The sequence below is a fragment of the Hyla sarda genome, chromosome 4 (genome assembly GCF_029499605.1).
Source record: "Hyla sarda isolate aHylSar1 chromosome 4, aHylSar1.hap1, whole genome shotgun sequence".
NCBI lineage: Eukaryota > Metazoa > Chordata > Amphibia > Anura > Hylidae > Hyla > Hyla sarda.
The window spans coordinates 417,953,552-417,979,146 of record NC_079192.1 but is presented as its reverse complement, the minus strand read 5'-3'; the positions used below and the strand labels follow the sequence as shown (position 1 = coordinate 417,979,146).

Genomic DNA, 25,595 nt, shown 5'->3' with positions numbered 1-25,595 from the left:
CATACACTCATTATACTCCCCCCCAATAATACATACACTCATAAACACCCCCCCCCAATAATACATACACACATTATACTCCCCCCCCCAATAAACAAACACACATATACTCCCCCCCCCAAACAACACCCATAACCCCCAATACATACACTCATTATACTCCCCCCCCAATAATACATACCCTCATTATACTCCCCCCCCCAATAATACATACCCTCATTATACTCCCCCCCCCAAAATACATACCCTCATTATACTCCCCCCCCCAATAATACATACCCTCATTATACTCCCCCCCCCCCAATAATACATACCCTCATTATACTCCCCCCCCCCCAATAATACATACCCTCATTATACTCCCCCCCCCAATAATACATACCCTCATTATACTCCCCCCCCCCCAATAATACATACCCTCATTATACTCCCCCCCCAATAATACATACCCTCATTATACTCCCCCCCCCAATAATACATACCCTCATTATACTCCCCCCCCCAATAATACATACCCTCATTATACTCCCCCCCCCAATAATACATACCCTCATTATACTCCCCCCCCAATAATACATACCCTCATTATACTCCCCCCCCAATAATACATACCCTCATTATACTCCCCCCCCCAATAATACATACCCTCATTATACTCCCCCCCCAATAATACATACCCTCATTATACTCCCCCCCCAATAATACATACCCTCATTATACTCCCCCCGCAATAATACATACCCTCATTATACTCCCCCCCCAATAATACATACCCTCATTATACTCCCCCCCCCAATAATACATACCCTCATTATACTCCCCCCCCCCCAATAATACATACACTCATTATACTCCCCCCCCCCAATAATACATACACTCATTATACTTCCCCCCCCCCCCCCCCCCAATACATACACTCATTATACTTCCCCCCCCCCCACAATAGTATATACACTTCTTACACTCACACGCTCATTTCTCGAGAGGGTCCATCATTCCCGGTCTATGCTGTTTGCTCCACCGCCCCACACACAATAACACATACCCTTAATACATTCACCCCCCCCCCACAATAACACATACCCTTATTACACACACACCCCCCCCCCGCAATAATACATACCCTTATTACACTCACCCCCCCAATAATACATACCCTTATTACACTCACCCCCCCTACAATAATACATACCCTTATTACACACACACCCCCATACAATACATACCCTTATTACACTCACCCCCCCCCACAATAATACATACCCTTATTACACTCACCCCCCCCACAATAATACATACCCTTATTACACTCACCCCCCCCCCACAATAATACATACCCTTATTACACTCACCCCCCCCACAATAATACATACCCTTATTACACTCACCCCCCCACAATAATACATAACCTTATTACACTCACCCCCCCCACAATAATACATACCCTTAATACACTCACCCCCCCACAATAATACATAACCTTATTACACTCACCCCCCCCCACAATAATACATACCCTTATTACACTCACCCCCCCCACAATAATACATACCCTTATTACACTCACCCCCCCACAATAATACATACCCTTATTACACTCACCCCCCCCCCCCCACAATAATACATACCCTTATTACACTCACCCCCCCACAATAATACATACCCTTATTACACTCACCCCCCCCACAATAATACATACCCTTATTACACTCACCCCCCCCCCACAATAATACATACCCTTATTACACTCACCCCCCCACAATAATACATACCCTTTTACACTCACCCCCCCCCCCCCCCACAATAATACATACCCTTATTACACTCACCCCCCCCCCCCCCCCCCACAATAATACATACCCTTATTACACTCACCCGCTCATTTCTCGGGAGGGTCCATCTTTCCCGGTCTCTGCTGTTTGCTGGAGTTGGGGAAGGATTTGGCGAGTTCCTCTCCGGTGAGAAGCGCTCGGATTTCTGACGGGATTTTACCTTGATCCATCGCTTTACACCACTGCTTGTACTACACGAACCAGAAGACAGAAAGGGGGAGGGGCAGAGTATTAGAGGGCGGAGTATAACATGACACAATGTAACAGAACATCAGATGTCAGAGGTCATGGAGAACGTACAATACCCCGAGACGCCTCTCACACTGTAACGCAGCTACTGCATGAAACGGTAGTAAGACATTCTGCCACTAGATGGCGCTCAACAACTGCTGGATCCTGCACGTCTGTCTGCATACGGCCCGAGGCCCCCCTCACCTGTCTGCATGCGGCCCGACGCCCCCCTCACCTGTCGATATACGGCCCGACGCCCCCCTCACCTGTCGATATACGGCCCGACGCCCCCCTCACCTGTCGATATACGGCCCGACGCCCCCCTCACCTGTCGATATACGGTCCGACGCCCCCTTCTCACCTGTCTGCATGCGGCCCGACGCCCCCCTCACCTGTCTGCATGCAGCCTAGCGCCCCCTCACCTGTCGATATACAGCCCGACGCCCCCCTCACCTGTCTATATACGGCCCGACGCCCCCCTCACCTGTCTGCATGCAGCCTAGCGCCCCCTCACCTGTCGATATACAGCCCGACGCCCCCCTCACCTGTCTATATACGGCCCGACGCCCCCCCTCACCTGTCGATATACGGCCCGACGCCCCCCTCACCTGTCGATATACGGCCCGACGCCCCCCTCACCTGTCGATATACGGCCCGACGCCCCCCTCACCTGTCTATATACGGCCCGACGCCCCCCCTCACCTGTCTATATACGGCCCGACGCCCCCCTCACCTGTCTATATACGGCCCGACGCCCCCCTCACCTGTCTATATACGGCCCGACGCCCCCCTCACCTGTCTATATACGGCCCGACGCCCCCCTCACCTGTCTATATACGGCCCGACGCCCCCCTCACCTGTCTATATACGGCCCGACGCCCCCCTCACCTGTCTATATACGGCCCGACGCCCCCCTCACCTGTCTATATACGGCCCCACGCCCCCCTCACCTGTCTATATACGGCCCCACGCCCCCCTCACCTGTCTATATACGGCCCCACGCCCCCCTCACCTGTCTATATACGGCCCCACGCCCCCCTCACCTGTCTATATACGGCCCAACGCCCCCTCACCTGTCTATATACGGTCCGACGCCCCCTTCTCACCTGTCTGCATGCGGCCCGACGCCCCCCTCACCTGTCTGCATGCAGCCTAGCGCCCCCTCACCTGTCGATATACAGCCCGACGCCCCCCTCACCTGTCTATATACGGCCCGACGCCCCCCCTCACCTGTCGATATACGGCCCGACGCCCCCCTCACCTGTCGATATACGGCCCGACGCCCCCCTCACCTGTCTGCATGCGGCCCGACGCCCCCCTCACCTGTCTGCATGCGGCCCGACGGCCCCCTCGCCTGTCTATATACGGCCCGACGCCCCCTCACCTGTCGATATACGGCCCGACGCCCCCCTCACCTGTCTGCATGCGGCCCGACGCCCCCTCACCTGTCTATATACGGCCCGACGCCCCCCTCACCTGTCTGCATGCGGCCCGACGCCCCCCTCGCCTGTCTATATACGGCCCGACGCCCCCCTCGCCTGTCTATATACGGCCCGACGCCCCCCTCGCCTGTCTATATACGGCCCGACGCCCCCCTCGCCTGTCTATATACGGCCCGACGCCCCCCTCACCTGTCTATATACGGCCCCACGCCCCCCTCACCTGTCTATATACGGCCCCACGCCCCCCTCACCTGTCTATATACGGCCCCACGCCCCCCTCACCTGTCTATATACGGCCCCACGCCCCCCTCACCTGTCTATATACGGCCCCACGCCCCCCTCACCTGTCTATATACGGCCCAACGCCCCCCTCACCTGTCTATATACGGCCCAACGCCCCCCTCACCTGTCTATATACGGCCCAACGCCCCCCTCACCTGTCTATATACGGCCCGACGCCCCCTCACCTGTCTATATACGGCCCGACGCCCCCTCACCTGTCTATATACGGCCTGACGCCCCCTCACCTGTCTATATACGGCCTGACGCCCCCTCACCTGTCTATATACAGCCTGACGCCCCCTCACCTGTCTATATACAGCCTGACGCCCCCTCACCTGTCTATATACAGCCCGACGCCCCCTCACCTGTCTATATACGGCCCGACGCCCCCCTCACCTGTCTATATACGGCCCAACGCCCCCCTCACCTGTCTATATACGGCCCGACGGCCCCCTCACCTGTCTATATACGGCCCGACGGCCCCCTCACCTGTCTATATACAGCCTGACGCCCCCTCACCTGTCTATATACAGCCTGACGCCCCCTCACCTGTCTATATACAGCCTAACACCCCCTCACCTGTCTATATACAGCATAACGCCCCCTCACCTGTCTATATACGGCCCAACGCCCCCTCACCTGTCTATATACGGCCCAACGCCCCCTCACCTGTCTATATACGGCCCAACGCCCCCTCACCTGTCTATATACAGCAGTGTTTTCCAAACAGTGTGTCCACATGTGTTGCAAAACTACAACTCCCAGCACGCCCAGACAGCCGAAGCATGCTGTGAGTTGTAGTTTTGCAACAGCTGGGGAGACACCATTTGGAAACCACTGATAAATACACTGTAACGCCCCCTCAGCTCTGTCCGTACCATCTCCAGCTCCTCGCGCAGGGCACAGATTGCGCGCTCCCGGCTGGACACCAGCTCCTCCAGGTATTGGTAGCGCAGCTTCTTACGCGCCCTGCACTCCCGCGCGCTCTGCCGGCTCCGCTCCAGTTTGGCCTTCAGGTCGATCTTGGCCGGTTTCCGTCCTCTCTTTCCCGGTTTCTTCACTTTCCCTCCAGTCACCTGTAATTGTGAAAACATAATAAGACTCCAGAGCTGCACTTACACTTCTGCTGCTGGTATGGCTGTCAGGTGGGGGGGGGGGGGGGGGCCTTGTTGTCATGACAACCTTCCAGAGGCCCCTGCACTGCTTATAATGGAGTGTAACTCTTTACATTATAATAATAACTCACCTTGTTGTCCTCCATGTTGCTGACGCTCTGTGTGCAGTAATAGATAATATAGGAGGCCGGGTGTGATGTAGTCGGGGCTCGGGTGTAGTCGCAGCCGCCGTTTAGGAAGAGCCCCGTTTGTTTACAGTCGCTCAGCTGACTCCTGACGCTTTAAAACAGGAAACGGCGAGGAGGATGATGGGAGGTGTAGTTCGCCAGCCCTCCTTCCGCTAAAGAAAGTGTGGGCGGGCGAACTCGATTTCCCGGCGACCCACGCGACGCTCGTACGTCACGAGGACTGACGTCACGCATGTTATGTAAAAAGTCCCATCTGGCAACGGGCCACAAGCAGGGGGCGGGGCGGAGGTTTTTTCCTGAACCTAGAAAAATACACATACTAGCGTGACGTAAAGGTATCCGCCCACTGAGGCGCAGAGCGCGTGACATGTCCGCACCTCGTATAACACTGAGAACTAGCGCGCCGCCATTTTGTTGTAGACGGAACGCGGTCAATCCGAAGGGCGGGCGACAACAAGATGGCGCGTGTAGCTGGAGACAAAGAAATACTTACAGTCTGGTCTCTTTGAGGAGAGAACAAGGAAAGTGAATCAGAACTAATACAGGTGAACAGGAGGCGGATACCCATAGCAACCAATCAGGATGTTCACTTTTTCAATAAATGAACTATAATCTGGTTGCTAGGGCAACGGCTCCACTTTCTTCTATGCTGGGGGGCTACAAGTAGCAGCAATTCTTGACCAGGGGAAATGTCACCAGAGTATAGTGACCAATAATAATGACCAGAGATAGCGACCAGAGATAGTGAACGGAGATAGTGACCAATAAAAGTGACCGGAGATAGTGACTAATAATAGTGACCGGAGATAGTGACCAATAATAGTGACCGGAGATAGTGACCAATAATAGTGACCGGAGATAGCGACCAGAGATAGTGACTGGAGATAGTGACCAATAAAAGTGACCGGAGATAGTGACCAATAATAGTGACCGGAGATAGTGACCAATAATAGTGACTGGAGATAGTGACCAATAATAGTGACCAGAGATAGTGACCAATAATAGTGACCAATAATAGTGACCGGAGATAATGACCAATAATAGTGACCAGAGATAGCGACCAGAGATAGTGACCAGAGATAGTGACCAATAATAGTGACCGGAGATAGTGACCAGAGATAGTGACCAATAATAGTGACCGGAGATAGTGACCGGAGATAGTGACCAGAGATAGTGACCAATAATAGTGACCGGAGATAGTGACCAATAATAGTGACCAGAGATAGTGACCAGAGATAGTGAATGGAGATAGTGACCGGAGATAGTGACCAATAATAGTAACCAGAGATAGTGACTGTAGATAGTGACCAATAATACTGCCTGGAGATAGTGACCAATAATAGTGACCGGTGATAGTGACCAATAATTTTGACGGGAGATAGTGACCAATAATAGTGACTGGAGATAGTGACCAAGAACAGTGACCGGAGATAGTGACCAGAGACAGTGACCAATAATAGTGACCAGAGATAGTGACCAATAATATTGCCCGGAGATAGTGACCAATAATAGTAACCAGAGATAGTGACTGTAGATAGTGACCAATAATATTGCCCGGAGATAGTGACCAATAATACTGACCGGAGATAGTGACCAATAATAGTGACCAGAGATAGTGACCAATAATAGTGACCAGAGATAGTGACCAATAATAGTGACTGGAGATAGTGACCAATAATAATGACCGGAGATAGTGACCAATAATAGTGACCGGAGATAGTGACCAATAATAGTGACTGGAGATATTGACCAAGAATAGTGACCGGAGATAGTGACCAGAGATAGGGACCAATAATAGTGGCCGGAGATAGTGACCAATAATAGTGACCGGAGATAGTGACCAATAATAGTGACTGGAGATAGTGCCCAATAATAGTGACCGGAGATAGTGACCAGTAATAGTGACCGGAGATAGTGACCAATAATAGTGACCGGAGATAGTGACCAATAATAGTGACCAGAGATAGTGACCAATAATAGTGACTGGAGATAGTGACCAATAATAGTGACCGAAGATAGTGACCAATAATAGTGACCGGAGATAGTGACCAATAATAATGACCGGAGATAGTGACCAATAATAGTGACCGGAGATAGTGACCAATAATAGTGACCGGAGATAATGACCAATAATAGTGACCGGAGATAGTGACCAGCAATAGTGACCGGAGATAGTGACCAATAATAGTGACCGGAGATAGTGACCAATAATAGTGACTGGAGATAGTGACCAGAGATAGTGACCAATAATAGTTTCCGGAGATAGTGACCAATAATAGTGACTGGAGATAGTGATCAATAATAGTGATCAGAGATAGTGACCAATAATAGTGTCCGGAGATAGTGACCAATAATAGTGGCCGGAGATAGTGATCAATAATAGTGACCAATAATAGTGACCGGAGATAGTGACCAGAGATGGGGACCAATAATAGTGACCAGAGATAGGGACTAATAATAGTGACGGGAGATAGTGACCAGAGATAGGGACCAATAATAGTGGCCGGAGATAGTGACCAATAATAGTGACCAGAGATAGTGACCAATAATAGTGACCAGAGATAGTGACCAATAATAGTGACCAGGAACAGTGTTCAGAGTTAGGGACCAATAATAGTGACCGGAGATACTGACCAGGGAGTTGATCCTGTGTCTGTACCTGTCAGATATGATGTATTTGGTTATTATATATTATTATTACAGTACAGTGATTATTATATGATATTATTATATGCAGTGATTATTATATATTATTATTACAGTACAGTGATTATTATATGATATTATTACAGTACAGAGGTTATTATATATTATTATTACAGTACAGAGATTATTATATTATATTATTACAGTACAGTGATTATTATATGTTATTATTACAGTACAGTGATTATTATATAATATTATTATAGTACAGAGATTATTATATGATATTATTACAGTACAGAGATTATTATATGATATTATTACAGTACAGTGATTATTATATGTTATTATTACAGTACAGTGATTATTATATGATATTATTATAGTACAGAGATTATTATATGATATTATTACAGTACAGAGATTATTATATGATATTATTACAGTACAGTGATTATTATATGTTATTATTACAGTACAGAGGTTATTATATGATATTATTACAGTACAGTGATTATTATATGATATTATTACAGTACAGAGGTTATTATATATTATTATTACAGTACAGTGATTATTATATAATATTATTACAGTACAGAGATTATTATATGATATTATTACAGTACAGAGATTATTATATGATATTATTACAGTACAAAGGTTATTATATATTATTATTACAGTACAGTGATTATTATATGATATTATTACAGTACAGAGGTTATTATATATATTATTATTACAGTACAGAGGTTATTATATGATATTATTACAGTACAGAGGTTATTATATATTATTATTACAGTACAGTGATTATTATATGATATTATTACAGTACAGAGGTTATTATATATTATTATTACAGTACAGAGATTACAGTTACAAGATAGTGACCAGAGATAGTGACCAATAATAGTGACCGGAGATAGTGACCGGAGATAGTGACCAGAGATAGTGACCAATAATAGTGACCGGAGATAGTGACCAATAATAGTGACCAGAGATAGTGACCAGAGATAGTGAATGGAGATAGTGACCGGAGATAGTGACCAATAATAGTAACCAGAGATAGTGACTGTAGATAGTGACCAATAATACTGCCTGGAGATAGTGACCAATAATAGTGACCGGTGATAGTGACCAATAATTTTGACGGGAGATAGTGACCAATAATAGTGACTGGAGATAGTGACCAAGAACAGTGACCGGAGATAGTGACCAGAGACAGTGACCAATAATAGTGACCAGAGATAGTGACCAATAATATTGCCCGGAGATAGTGACCAATAATAGTAACCAGAGATAGTGACTGTAGATAGTGACCAATAATATTGCCCGGAGATAGTGACCAATAATACTGACCGGAGATAGTGACCAATAATAGTGACCAGAGATAGTGACCAATAATAGTGACCAGAGATAGTGACCAATAATAGTGACTGGAGATAGTGACCAATAATAATGACCGGAGATAGTGACCAATAATAGTGACCGGAGATAGTGACCAATAATAGTGACTGGAGATATTGACCAAGAATAGTGACCGGAGATAGTGACCAGAGATAGGGACCAATAATAGTGGCCGGAGATAGTGACCAATAATAGGGACCGGAGATAGTGACCAATAATAGTGACTGGAGATAGTGCCCAATAATAGTGACCGGAGATAGTGACCAGTAATAGTGACCGGAGATAGTGACCAATAATAGTGACCGGAGATAGTGACCAATAATAGTGACCAGAGATAGTGACCAATAATAGTGACTGGAGGAGATAGTGACCAATAATAGTGACCGAAGATAGTGACCAATAATAGTGACCGGAGATAGTGACCAATAATAATGACCGGAGATAGTGACCAATAATAGTGACCGGAGATAGTGACCAATAATAGTGACCGGAGATAATGACCAATAATAGTGACCGGAGATAGTGACCAGCAATAGTGACCGGAGATAGTGACCAATAATAGTGACCGGAGATAGTGACCAATAATAGTGACTGGAGATAGTGACCAGAGATAGTGACCAATAATAGTTTCCGGAGATAGTGACCAATAATAGTGACTGGAGATAGTGATCAATAATAGTGATCAGAGATAGTGACCAATAATAGTGTCCGGAGATAGTGACCAATAATAGTGGCCGGAGATAGTGATCAATAATAGTGACCAATAATAGTGACCGGAGATAGTGACCAGAGATGGGGACCAATAATAGTGACCAGAGATAGGGACTAATAATAGTGACGGGAGATAGTGACCAGAGATAGGGACCAATAATAGTGGCCGGAGATAGTGACCAATAATAGTGACCAGAGATAGTGACCAATAATAGTGACCAGAGATAGTGACCAATAATAGTGACCAGGAACAGTGTTCAGAGTTAGGGACCAATAATAGTGACCGGAGATACTGACCAGGGAGTTGATCCTGTGTCTGTACCTGTCAGATATGATGTATTTGGTTATTATATATTATTATTACTACAGTACAGTGATTATTATATGATATTATTATATGCAGTGATTATTATATATTATTATTACAGTACAGTGATTATTATATGATATTATTACAGTACAGAGGTTATTATATATTATTATTACAGTACAGTGATTATTATATAATATTATTATAGTACAGAGATTATTATATGATATTATTACAGTACAGAGATTATTATATGATATTATTACAGTACAGTGATTATTATATGTTATTATTACAGTACAGAGGTTATTATATGATATTATTACAGTACAGTGATTATTATATGATATTATTACAGTACAGAGGTTATTATATATTATTATTACAGTACAGTGATTATTATATAATATTATTACAGTACAGAGATTATTATATGATATTATTACAGTACAGAGATTATTATATGATATTATTACAGTACAGAGATTATTATATTATATTATTACAGTACAAAGGTTATTATATATTATTATTACAGTACAGTGATTATTATATGATATTATTACAGTACAGAGGTTATTATATATATTATTATTACAGTACAGAGGTTATTATATGATATTATTACAGTACAGAGGTTATTATATATTATTATTACAGTACAGTGATTATTATATGATATTATTACAGTACAGAGGTTATTATATATTATTATTACAGTACAGAGATTATTATATGATATTATTATAGTACAGTGATTATTATATGATATTATTACAGTACAGAGGTTATTATATATTATTATTACAGTACAGAGATTATTATATGATATTATTACAGTACAGAGGTTATTATATATTATTATTACAGTACAGTGATTATTATATGATATTATTACAGTACAGAGATTATTATATGATATTATTACAGTACAGTGATTATTATATGTTATTATTACAGTACAGAGGTTATTATATGATATTATTACAGTACAGAGATTATTATATTATATTATTACAGTACAAAGGTTATTATATATTATTATTACAGTACAGTGATTATTATATGATATTATTACAGTACAGAGGTTATTATATATATTATTATTACAGTACAGAGGTTATTATATGATATTATTACAGTACAGAGGTTATTATATATTATTATTACAGTACAGTGATTATTATATGATATTATTACAGTACAGAGGTTATTATATATTATTATTACAGTACAGAGATTATTATATGATATTATTATAGTACAGTGATTATTATATGATATTATTACAGTACAGAGGTTATTATATATTATTATTACAGTACAGAGGTTATTATATATTATTATTACAGTACAGAGATTATTATATGATATTATTATAGTACAGAGGTTATTATATATTATTATTACAGTACAGTGATTATTATATGTTATTATTACAGTACAGAGATTATTATATGATATTATTACAGTACAGAGGTTATTATATATTATTATTACAGTACAGTGATTATTATATGATATTATTACAGTACAGAGGTTATTATATATTATTATTACAGTACAGTGATTATTATATGATATTATTACAGTACAGAGATTATTATATGATATTATTACAGTACAGTGATTATTATATGTTATTATTACAGTACAGAGGTTATTATATGATATTATTACAGTACAGTGATTATTATATGATATTATTACAGTACAAAGGTTATTATATAATATTATTACAGTACAGTGATTATTATATGATATTATTACAGTACAGAGATTATTATATGATATTATTACAGTACAGAGGTTATTATATGATATTATTAGAGTAAAGTGATTATTATATGATATTATTACAGTACAGAGGTTATTATATGAAATTATTACAGTACAGAGGTTATTATATGATATTATTACAGTACAGAGGTTATTATATATTATTATTACAGTACAGTGATTATTATATGATATTATTACAGTACAGAGGTTATTATATATTATTATTACAGTACAGAGATTATTATATGATATTATTATAGTACAGTGATTATTATATGATATTATTACAGTACAGAGGTTATTATATATTATTATTACAGTACAGAGATTATTATATGATATTATTATAGTACAGTGATTATTATATGATATTATTACAGTACAGAGGTTATTATATATTATTATTACAGTACAGTGATTATTATATGATATTATTACAGTACAGAGGTTATTATATATTATTATTACAGTACAGAGATTATTATATGATATTATTACAGTACAGTGATTATTATATGATATTATTACAGTACAGAGGTTATTATATATTATTATTACAGTACAGTGATTATTATATGATATTATTACAGTACAGAGATTATTATATGATATTATTACAGTACAGTGATTATTATATGTTATTATTACAGTACAGAGGTTATTATATGATATTATTACAGTACAGAGGTTATTATATGATATTATTACAGTACAAAGGTTATTATATAATATTATTACAGTACAGTGATTATTATATGATATTATTACAGTACAGAGATTATAATATGATATTATTACAGTACAGAGGTTATTATATGATATTATTACAGTAAAGTGATTATTATATGATATTATTACAGTACAGAGGTTATTATATGAAATTATTACAGTACAGAGGTTATTATATGATATTATTACAGTACAGAGGTTATTATATCAAATTATTACAGTACAGAGGTTATTATATGATATTATTACAGTACAGAGGTTATTATATCAAATTATTACAGTACAGAGGTTATTATATATTATTATTACAGTACAGTGATTATTATATGATATTATTACAGTACAGAGGTTATTATATATTATTACAGTACAGTGATTATTATATAATATTATTACAGTACAGTGATTATTATATGATATTATTACAGTACAGAGATTATTATATGATATTATTACAGTACAGAGATTATTATATGATATTATTACAGTACAGAGGTTATTATATATTATTACAGTACAGTGATTATTATATAATATTATTACAGTACAGTGATTATTATATGTTATTATTACAGTACAGAGGTTATTATATGATATTATTACAGTACAGTGATTATTATATGATATTATTACAGTACAAAGGTTATTATATAATACAGTGATTATTATATGATATTATTACAGTACAGTGATTATTATATGTTATTATTACAGTACAGAGGTTATTATATGATATTATTACAGTAAAGTGATTATTATATGATATTATTACAGTACAGAGGTTATTATATGAAATTATTACAGTACAGAGGTTATTATATGATATTATTACAGTACAGAGGTTATTATATCAAATTATTACAGTACAGAGGTTATTATATGATATTATTATATGCAGTGGTTATTATATAATATTATTACAGTACAGAGATTATTATATGTTATTATTACAGTACAGAGATTATTATATGTTATTATTACAGTACAGTGATTATTATATGATATTATTACAGTACAGAGATTATTATATGTTATTATTACAGTACAGTGATTATTATATGATATTATTACAGTACAGAGGTTATTATATGTTATTATTACAGTACAGAGGTTATTATATGATATTATTACAGTACAGAGATTATTATATGATATTATTACAGTACAGAGGTTATTATATATTATTATTACAGTACAGAGGTTATTATATGATATTATTACAGTACAGAGATTATTATATGATATTATTACAGTACAGAGGTTATTATATGATATTATTACAGTACAGAGATTATTATATGATATTATTACAGTACAGAGGTTATTATATATTATTATTACAGTACAGAGGTTATTATATGATATTATTACAGTACAGAGGTTATTATATAATATTATTACAGTACAGAGGTTATTATATGATATTATTACAGTACAGAGGTTATTATATATTATTATTACAGTACAGTGATTATTATATGATATTATTACAGTACAGTGATTATTATATATTATTATTACAGTACAGAGGTTATTATATGATATTATTACAGTACAGAGGTTATTATATAATATTATTACAGTACAGTGATTATTATATGATATTATTACAGTACAGAGGTTATTATATATTATTATTACAGTACAGAGATTATTATATGTTATTATTACAGTACAGTGATTATTATATGTTATTATTACAGTACAGAGGTTATTATATGATATTATTACAGTACAGAGGTTATTATATATTATTATTACAGTACAGTGATTATTATATAATATTATTACAGTACAGAGGTTATTATATAATATTATTACAGTACAGAGGTTATTATATGATATTATTACAGTACAGAGGTTATTATATATTATTATTACAGTACAGTGATTATTATATGATATTATTACAGTACAGTGATTATTATATATTATTATTACAGTACAGAGGTTATTATATGATATTATTACAGTACAGAGGTTATTATATAATATTATTACAGTACAGTGATTATTATATGATATTATTACAGTACAGAGGTTATTATATATTATTATTACAGTACAGAGATTATTATATGTTATTATTACAGTACAGTGATTATTATATGTTATTATTACAGTACAGAGGTTATTATATGATATTATTACAGTACAGAGGTTATTATATATTATTATTACAGTACAGAGGTTATTATATGATATTATTACACTGCACAGGTTATAACATCACGTGATTAGACGTCGCTTATTACAGATCGCCTGCAGCTGCTGGGACTCCCCTGCATGACGTCATATCTCCGCCCACATGGATGACGCACATGGAGGCCACGCCGCTGTCCCCGCCCCCTGCTCTGATTGGCTGCCGCTTACGTCATGCGTCTCCTCTTCCCGGTGACCTCATCGCAGCCGCTCTCACCCGCTCCGCCCGGAGCCCGGACACTGACCCGACGGCGAGGCCCGGACAGCAGGCCCGGATCAGCGGTGAGTCCTGCCGGAGAGGCGTATGACGTCACCACCCTGCGTCACTGACACCTGTGACATAGAGACCCCCGGCGTCATCTGTCACCCCCCCGGGTCCTGTCTGCCCGGTGTACTGCGCCCCCAGCGGGAGATGAGATGTACTGCCCCTCATGTCCTCCCTGTGTCCCCTGTGGGCTGCAGTCTGTATATACTCCTATATACCTTCCCTATATATATCCCCCCCACTATATATCCCCCCACTATATACCTTCACTACATACCTCCACTATATATACCTTCCCTATATACCGCCACTATATATATACCTTCCCTATATACCGCCACTATATATATATACCTTCCCTATATACCCCACTATATATACCTTCCCTATATATATCCCCCCCCCACTATATATCCCCCCACTATATACCTTCACTACATACCTCCACTATATATACCTTCCCTATATACCGCCACTATATATATACCTTCCCTATATACCGCCACTATATATATACCTTCCCTATATACCTCCACTATATATACCTTCCCTATATACCCCACTATATATACCTTCCCTATATATATCCCCCCACTATATATCCCCCCACTATATACCTTCACTACATACCTCCACTATATATACCTTCCCTATATACCCCACTATATATACCTTCACTACATACCTCCACTATATATACCTTCCCTATATACCTCCACTATATATACCTTCCCTATATATATCCCCCCCACTATATATCCCCCCCACTATATACCTTCACTACATACCTCCACTATATATACCTTCCCTATATACAGCCACTATATATACCTTCCCTATATACAGCCACTATATATACCTTCCCTATATATATCCCCCCCACTATATACCTTCACTACATACCTCCACTATATATACCTTCCCTATATACCGCCACTATATATATACCTTCCCTATATACCGCCACTATATATATACCTTCCCTATATACCTCCACTATATATACCTTCCCTATATACCGCCACTATATATATACCTTCCCTATATACCGCCACTATATATATACCTTCCCTATATACCGCCACTATATATATACCTTCCCTATATACCGCCACTATATATATACCTTCCCTATATACCGCCACTATATATATACCTTCCCTATATACCGCCACTATATATATACCTTCCCTATATACCTCCACTATATATATACCTTCCCTATATACCTCCACTATATATATACCTTCCCTATATACCGCCACTATATATATACCTTCCCTATATACCGCCACTATATATATACCTTCCCTATATACCGCCACTATATATATACCTTCCCTATATACCGCCACTATATATATATACCTTCCCTATATACCGCCACTATATATATACCTTCCCTATATACCGCCACTATATATATATATACCTTCCCTATATACTGCCACTATATATATACCTTCCCTATATACCGCCACTATATATATATATATATACCTTCCCTATATACCGCCACTATATATATACCTTCCCTATATACCGCCACTATATATATACCTTCCCTATATACCGCCACTATATATATACCTTCCCTATATACCGCCACTATATATATATATACCTTCCCTATATACCTCCACTATATATATACCTTCCCTATATACCGCCACTATATATATACCTTCCCTATATACCGCCACTATATATATACCTTCCCTATATACCGCCACTATATATATATATACCTTCCCTATATACCGCCACTATATATATACCTTCCCTATATACTGCCACTATATATATACCTTCCCTATATACCGCCACTATATATATATATATACCTTCCCTATATACCGCCACTATATATATACCTTCCCTATATACCCCCACTATACATACCTTCACTACATACCTCCACTATTTATACCTTCCTTATATACCCCCACTATATATACCTTCCCTATATACCCCCACTATATACACCCCCCCACTATATACACCTCCACTATATACCCCCACTATATATACCTTCCCTATATATACCCCCACTATATATACCCCCACTATACATACCTTCCCTATATACCTCCACTATAAATACCTTCCCTATATACCCCCACTATACATACCTTCACTATACATACCCCCCACTATATATACCTCCACTATATATACCTTCCCTATATACCCCCACTATATATACCTTCCCTATATACCCCCACTATACATACCTTCACTACATACCTCCACTATTTATACCTTCCTTATATACCCCCACTATATATACCTTCCCTATATACCCCCACTATATACACCCCCCCACTATATACACCTCCACTATATACCCCCACTATATATACCTTCCCTATATATACCCCCACTATATATACCCCCACTATACATACCTTCCCTATATACCTCCACTATAAATACCTTCCCTATATACCCCCACTATACATACCTTCACTATACATACCCCCCACTATATATACCCCCACTATACATACCTTCACTATACATACCCCCCACTATATATACCCCCACTATACATACCTTCCCTATATACCTCCACTATATATACCTTCCCTATATACCCCCACTGTATATACCTTCACTATATACCTCCACTGTATATACCTTCACTATATACCTTCACTATATACCCCACTATATATACCTTCCCTATATACCCCCACTGTATATACCTTCACTATATACCTCCACTATATATACCTTCACTATATACCCCACTATATATACCTTCACTATATACCCCCACTATATATACCTTCACTATATACCCCCACTATATATACCTTCACTATATACCTTCCCTATATACCTCCACTATATATACCTTCCCTATATACCTCCACTATATATACCTTCCCTATATACCTCCACTGTATATACCTTCCCTATATACCTCCACTGTATATACCTTCCCTATATACCTCCACTGTATATACCTTCCCTATATACCTCCACTGTATATACCTTCCCTATATACCTCCACTGTATATACCTTCCCTATATACCCCCACTGTATATACCTTCCCTATATACCTCCACTGTATATACCTTCCCTATATACCCCCACTGTATATACCTTCACTATATACCTCCACTGTATATACCTTCCCTATATACCCCACTATATATACCTTCCCTATATACCCCACTATATATACCTTCCCTATATACCTCCACTGTATATACCTCCACTGTATATACCTCCACTGTATATACCTCCACTGTATATACCTCCACTGTATATACCTCCACTGTATATACCTCCACTGTATATACCTTCACTGTATATACCTTCCCTATATACCCCACTATATATACCTTCCCTATATACCCCCACTGTATATACCTCCACTATATATACCTTCACTATATACCTTCCCTATATACCCCACTATATATACCTTCACTATATACCTCCGCTATATACCCCCACTATATATACCTTCACTATATACCCCCAGTATATACCTTCCCTATATACCTCCCTGTGTCCCCTCACCTGGAATCTGCAGTCTCTATACCTTCCCCCTATATACCTCCCCCATACGTCCCTCCTGTACATCTTTATATATATATATATATATATATATATATATATATATATATATCCTTCATATACCGATATATACCCACCATACCCTCCTCCTGTATATCCCTATATATATCCTTATATATGTCCCTATGTGCCCCTCAGTCTCCCCTAACCTGGAGACTGCTCTCTGTATATACCTCTGATATACTCCTATATACCTCCCCCTATACATCCCTGTATACTCCTATATACCTCTCCCGATACATCCCTATATACCTCCCCTACACCTCCCCTATATCCCTCTCTTATATACTCACCTTATATACCTCCCTGTGTGCCCCTTCATGTCCCCTCACTTGGAGGCTGCAGTGTCTGTATATACCTCTCATATACCTCCCCCATATATCTCAACATTCCTCCTATATACACCCATAGATTTATCTCCCTATATACCCCCACATAACCCCCCAGATAGACACTTACATACCTCCCCCAATATACCCCTATATATTATTTACTGCCCCAATGATCCTTATAAACCTTCATCCTATATACCTCCCATATATACTCCTATATACACCTTCATACCTCCCATATATACTCCTATACACCTTCATACCTCCCATATATACTCCTATATACAACTTCATACCTCCCATATATACTCCTATATACAACTTCATACCTCCCATATATACTCCTATATACCTCCCATATATACTTCTATATACACCTTCATACCGCCCATATATACACCTTCATACCTCCTATATACAACTTCATACCTCCCATATATACTCCTATATACCTCCCATATATACTTCTATATACACCTTCATACCGCCCATATATACTCCTATATACACCTTCATACCTCCCATATATACTCCTATATACAACTTCATACCTCCCATATATACTCCTATATACCTCCCATATATACTTCTATATACACCTTCATACCGCCCATATATACTCCTATATACACCTTCATACCTCCCATATATACTCCTATATACAACTTCATACCTCCCATATATACTCCTATATACAACTTCATACCTCCCATATATACTCCTATATACCTCCCATATATACTTCTATATACACCTTCATACCGCCCATATATACTCCTATATACACCTTCATACCTCCCATATATACTCCTATATACAACTTCATACCTCCCATATATACTCCTATATACAACTTCATACCTCCCATATATACTCCTATATACCTCCCATATATACTTCTATATACACATTCATACCGCCCATATATACTCCTATATACACCTTCATACCTCCCATATATACTCCTATATACACCTTCATACCTCCCATATATACTCCTATATACACCTTCATACCTCCCATATATACTTCTATATACACCTTCATACCGCCCATATATACTCCTATATACACCTTCATACCTCCCATATATACTCCTATATACAACTTCATACCTCCCATATATACTCCTATATACACCTTCATACCTCCCATATATACTCCTATATACACCTTCATACCTCCCATATATACTCCTATATACACCTTCATACCTCCCATATATACTCCTATATACACCTTCATACCTCCCATATATACTCCTATATACACCTTTATACCTCCCATATATACTCCTATATATCATTTACTGCCCTATATATACACTCCTTTATACCTCCCATATATACTCCTATATACCTCCCATATACTGCTTTAGTATGTGCCCCCTGGGTGCAGGGGTTTTTCTTTTATGTAGGTCCTAAGTATTCGGATAGTTTTGGACCCAGTATTGAGGGGGTTAATAAATCGGGTGTGTGGTTTGGTGATTTGGTGACATGTGCACCAGGACCGCGAATCTGTCACCTCTGATCCGGGGTCAGTAACCTCCATCTGTTCCCTGATCATTCCACCACTGAGGGTTTGTTACAGTTGTATCAAGTCCAGACACATTTTATCTGCACTGATACATTGTAACAAACCTTCTGGACTAGGAGATGTGAACAGCGCACAGAGGATTGTCTAAACTGGATACACTGTAACGAAACTGGAGCTGTGAGATGTATTAGGTCTGTACCAGGGTTTAGCCACGCCCCAATATACTAAGCCACACCCACTTTAGGGAAAAAAATGTCCCCAAAGTCTGTGGGATGTGACGGAGCTCCCCTTTATACTGTGATCATAACCGGACGCCGGCCCTTTAATCCTATAGATGAACGATAATCCTAAACAGTCATGGCGGTAAATGTTGTCCCCCCTGAAATGTTTCTATAAAATGAAGTATTTCTCACAGGAAAGGATTGCAGTAACACAGGTTTATTCCCTTTGTGTATATATATATATATATCTCCTCTCCTCTGTGTGTATATATATATATATGTATATATATATATATATATATATATATTGCAGTAACACAGGTTTTGCTATACACATGTTTATTCCCTTTGTGTATATATATATATAGATCTCCTCTCCTCTGTATGTATATATATATATATATATATATATATATATGTATGTATATATATATATATATATAGATCTCCTCTCCTCTGTATATTCTATATATATATATATAGATCTCCTCTCCTCTGTATGTATATATATATATATATATATATATATATATATGTATGTATATATATATATATATATAGATCTCCTCTCCTCTGTATATTCTATATATATATATATAGATCTCCTCTCCTCTGTATATATATATATATATATATATATATAGCTCTCCTCTCCTCTGTGTGTGTGTATATATATATATATAGATCTCCTCTCCTCTGTATATATAGATCTCCTCTCCTCTGTGTGTATATATATATATATATATATATATATATATATATATATATATATCTATATCCCCGTATATACTCGAGTATAAGCCGACCCGAGTATAAGCCGAGACCCCTAATTTCAACCCAAAATCCCAGGAAAAGTTATTGACTCGAGTATAAGCCTAGGGTGGGAAATACCTCATCCCCCCCTGTCATCATCCAGACCCGTCATTAACATCCTCATCATCATCCCCTTGTCATCATCCCACACATCCCCCCTTCATCATCCCCTTGTCATCATCCCACACATCCCCTTATCATCCCACACATCCCCCCTTCATCATCCCCTTGTCATCATCCCACACATCCCCTTATCATCCCACACATCCCCCCTTCATCATCCCCTTGTCATCATCCCACACATCCCCTTGTCATCATCCCACACATCCCCTTATCCCACACATCCCCCCTTCATCATCCCCTTGTCATCATCCCACACATCCCCCCTTCATCATCCCCTTGTCATCATCCCACACATCCCCCCTTCATCATCCCCTTGTCATCATCCCACACATCCCCCCTTCATCATCCCCTTGTCATCATCCCACACATCCCCTTATCATCCCACACATCCCCCCTTCATCATCCCCTTGTCATCATCCCACACATCCCCTTATCATCCCACACATCCCCCCTTCATCATCCCCTTGTCATCATCCCACACATCCCCTTATCATCCCACACATCCCCCCTTCATCATCCCCTTGTCATCATCCCACACATCCCCTTATCATCCCACACATCCCCCCTTCATCATCCCCTTGTCATCATCACATCCCCTTATCATCCCACACATCCCCCCTTCATCATCCCCTTGTCATCATCCCACACATCCCCTTATCCCACACATCCCCCCTTCATCATCCCCTTGTCATCATCCCACACATCCCCCCTTCATCATCCCCTTGTCATCATCCCACACATCCCCCCTTCATCATCCCCTTGTCATCATCCCACACATCCCCTTATCATCCCACACATCCCCCCTTCATCATCCCCTTGTCATCATCCCACACATCCCCTTATCATCCCACACATCCCCCCTTCATCATCCCCTTGTAATCATCCCACACCCCCCCCCTTCATCATACCCCCCCCCCCTTCATCATCCTCTTCTCATCATTCGCCCTCAGTGGTCTTCAACCTGCGGACCTCCAGAGGTTTCAAAACTACAACTCCCAGCAAGCCCGGGCAGCCATCGGCTGTCCGGGCTTGCTGGGAGTTGTAGTTTTGAAACCTCCGGAGGTCCGCAGGTTGAAGACCACTGCGGCCTTCAACATCATCCAGCCCCCTCTCACCCCCTTTAGTTCTGAGTACTCACCTCCGCTCGGCGCTGGTCCGGTCCTGCAGGGCTGTCCGGTAAGGAGGTGGTCCGGTGAGGAGGTGGTCCGGGCTGCTATCTTCACCGGGGGCGCCTCTTCTCCGCGCTTCCGGCCCGGAATAGAGCCGTTGCCTTGACAACGACGCATCTGCGTCGTTGTCAAGGCAACGTGACTATTCTGAGGCCGGGCCCGAAGCGCTTAGAAGAGGCCTCCCCGGTGAAGATAGCAGCCCGGACCACCTCCTCACCGGACCACCTCCTTACCGGACAGCCCTGCAGGACCGGACCAGCGCCGAGCGGAGGTGAGTACTCAGAACTAAAGGGGGTGAGAGGGGGCTGGATGATGTTGAAGGCCGCAGTGGTCTTCAACCTGCGGACCTCCGGAGGTTTCAAAACTACAACTCCCAGCAAGCCCGGACAGCCGATGGCTGCCCTGGCTTGCTGGGAGTTGTAGTTTTGAAACCTCTGGAAGTCCGCAGGTTGAAGACCACTGCGGGTGGGGGAGTTCACTCGAGTACAAGCCGAGGGGGGTGTTTTCAGCACGAAAAATCGTGCTGAAAAACTCGGCTTATACTCGAGTATATACGGTAGATCTCCTCTCCTCTGTGTATGTGTATGTATATATATATATATATATATATATATATATATTATATATATAATATATCAGTAACACAGGTTTTGCTATACACATGTTTATTCCCTTTGTCTGTATTGGAACTAAACCAAAAAAGGAGGAAAAAAAGCAAATTGGACATAATGTCACCAAACTCCAAAAATGGGGCGGACACAATTATTGGCTCCTTAACTTAATATTTGGTTGTATCCTTTGGAAAAAATTAGTGAAATAAGTGTCTTCCTATAAGCATCAATAAGCTTCTTACACCTCTCAGCCGGAATGTTGGACCACTCTTCCTATAACCATCAATAAGCTTCTTACACCTCTCAGCCGGAATGTTGGACCACTCTTCCTATAACCATCAATAAGCTTCTTACACCTCTCAGCCGGAATGTTGGACCACTCTTCCTATAACCATCAATAAGCTTCTTACACCTCTCAGCCGGAATGTTGGACCACTCTTCCTATAACCATCAATAAGCTTCTTACACCTCTCAGCCGGAATGTTGGACCACTCTTCCTATAACCATCAATAAGCTTCTTACACCTCTCAGCCGGAATGTTGGACCACTCTTCCTATAACCATCAATAAGCTTCTTACACCTCTCAGCCGGAATGTTGGACCACTCTTTCTATAACCATCAATAAGCTTCTTACACCTCTCAGCCGGAATGTTGGACCACTCTTCCTTTACAAACTGCTCCCGGTTGGAAGGCGCCTTTTCCCAACAGTAATTTTAGGATCTCTCCACAGGTGATCAATGGGATTTAGATCTGGAATCATTGCTGACACTTCAGGACTCTCCAGCGCTTTGTTGTCGTCCATTTCTGGGGCTTTTTGATGTATGTTCGGGGTCATTGTCCTGCTGGAAGACCCAAGATCTCGGACACAAACCCAGCTTTCTGACACTGGGCTGTACAGTGCGACCCAAAATCCATTGGTAATCCTCAGATTTCATGATGTCTTGTACACATTCAAGGCCCCCAGTGCCAGAGGCAGCAAAACAACCCAAAACATCACTGACCTCCCCCATATGTCACTGTAGGTACTGTGTTCTTTTCTTTGTAGGCCTCATTCCGTTTTCGGTAAACAGTAGAATGATTTGCTTTACCAAAAAGCTCCATCTTGGTCTCATCTGTCCACAAGACGTTTTCCCAGAAGGATTTTGGTTACTCAAGTTCATTTTGGTAAAATGTAGTCTCTTTTTTCTGTCTCTGTGTCAGCAGTGGGGTCCTCCTGGGTCTCCTCCATAGTGGGGTCCTCCTGGGTCTCCTCCATAGTGGGGTCCTCCTGGGTCTCCTCCATAGTGGGGTCCTCCTGGGTCTCCTCCATAGTGGGGTCCTCCGGGGTCTCCTCCATAGTGGGGTCCTCCGGGGTCTCCTCCATAGTGGGGTCCTCCGCGGTCTCCTCCATAGTGGGGTCCTCCGCGGTCTCCTCCATAGTGGGGGTCCTCCGGGGGTCTCCTCCATAGTGGGGGTCCTCCGGGGTCTCTTCCATAGTGGGGGTCCTCCGGGGTCTCTTCCATAGTGGGGGTCCTCCGGGGTCTCCTCCATAGCGTTTTATTTCATTTAAATGTTGAAGGATAGTTTGCGCTGACACTGATGCTCCCTGAGTCTGCAGGATGGCTTGAATATCTTTGTAACTTGTTTGGGGCTGCTTATCCACCATCCGGACTATCCTGCGGTGACACCTTTCATCAGTTTTTCTCTTCCGTCCACGCCCAGGGAGATTATCTACAGTGCCATGGGGTGTAAACTTCTTGATAATGTTGCGCACTGTGGACAAAGACAAATCTAGATCTCTGGAGATGGACTTGTAACTAGAGATGAGCGAACTTACAGTAAATTCGATTCGTCACGAACTTCTCGGCTCGGCAGTTGATGATTTTTCCTGCATAAATTAGTTCAGCTTTCAGGTGCTCCGGTGGGCTGGAAAAGGTGGATACATTCCTATGAAAGAGTCTCCTAGGACTGTATCCACCTTTTCCAGCCCATGGGGGCACCTGAAAGCTGAACTAATTTATGCAGGAAAAGGCATCAACTGCCGAGCCGAGAAGTTTGTGACGAATCGAAT

At 40.6% G+C, this 25,595-nt stretch overlaps 2 protein-coding genes across 2 annotated transcripts in view; one reads left to right on the top strand and one right to left on the bottom strand.

Moving 5' to 3' along the window:
- Positions 1–1,874: 1,874 nt before the first annotated feature.
- On the bottom strand, positions 1,875–5,220 carry CREBL2 (cAMP responsive element binding protein like 2). Its single transcript, XM_056517916.1, has 3 exons — positions 5,034–5,220; positions 4,666–4,863; positions 1,875–2,023 (listed from the first exon to the last, which is right to left on the bottom strand). Exons 1-3 carry the CDS (start codon positions 5,046–5,048, stop codon positions 1,880–1,882), a joined length of 357 nt encoding a protein of 118 aa, XP_056373891.1. The 5' UTR covers positions 5,049–5,220; the 3' UTR covers positions 1,875–1,879.
- Positions 5,221–5,516: 296 nt separating this feature from the next.
- The window catches only part of DUSP16 (dual specificity phosphatase 16), a 35,632-nt gene continuing 15,553 nt past the window's right edge, over positions 5,517–25,595 (top strand). The window contains exons 1-2 of the mRNA XM_056517909.1: positions 5,517–5,635; positions 14,939–15,165. The gene's annotated coding sequence lies outside the window, so the exon portion shown is untranslated. The remainder of the gene's footprint in view (positions 5,636–14,938; positions 15,166–25,595) is intronic.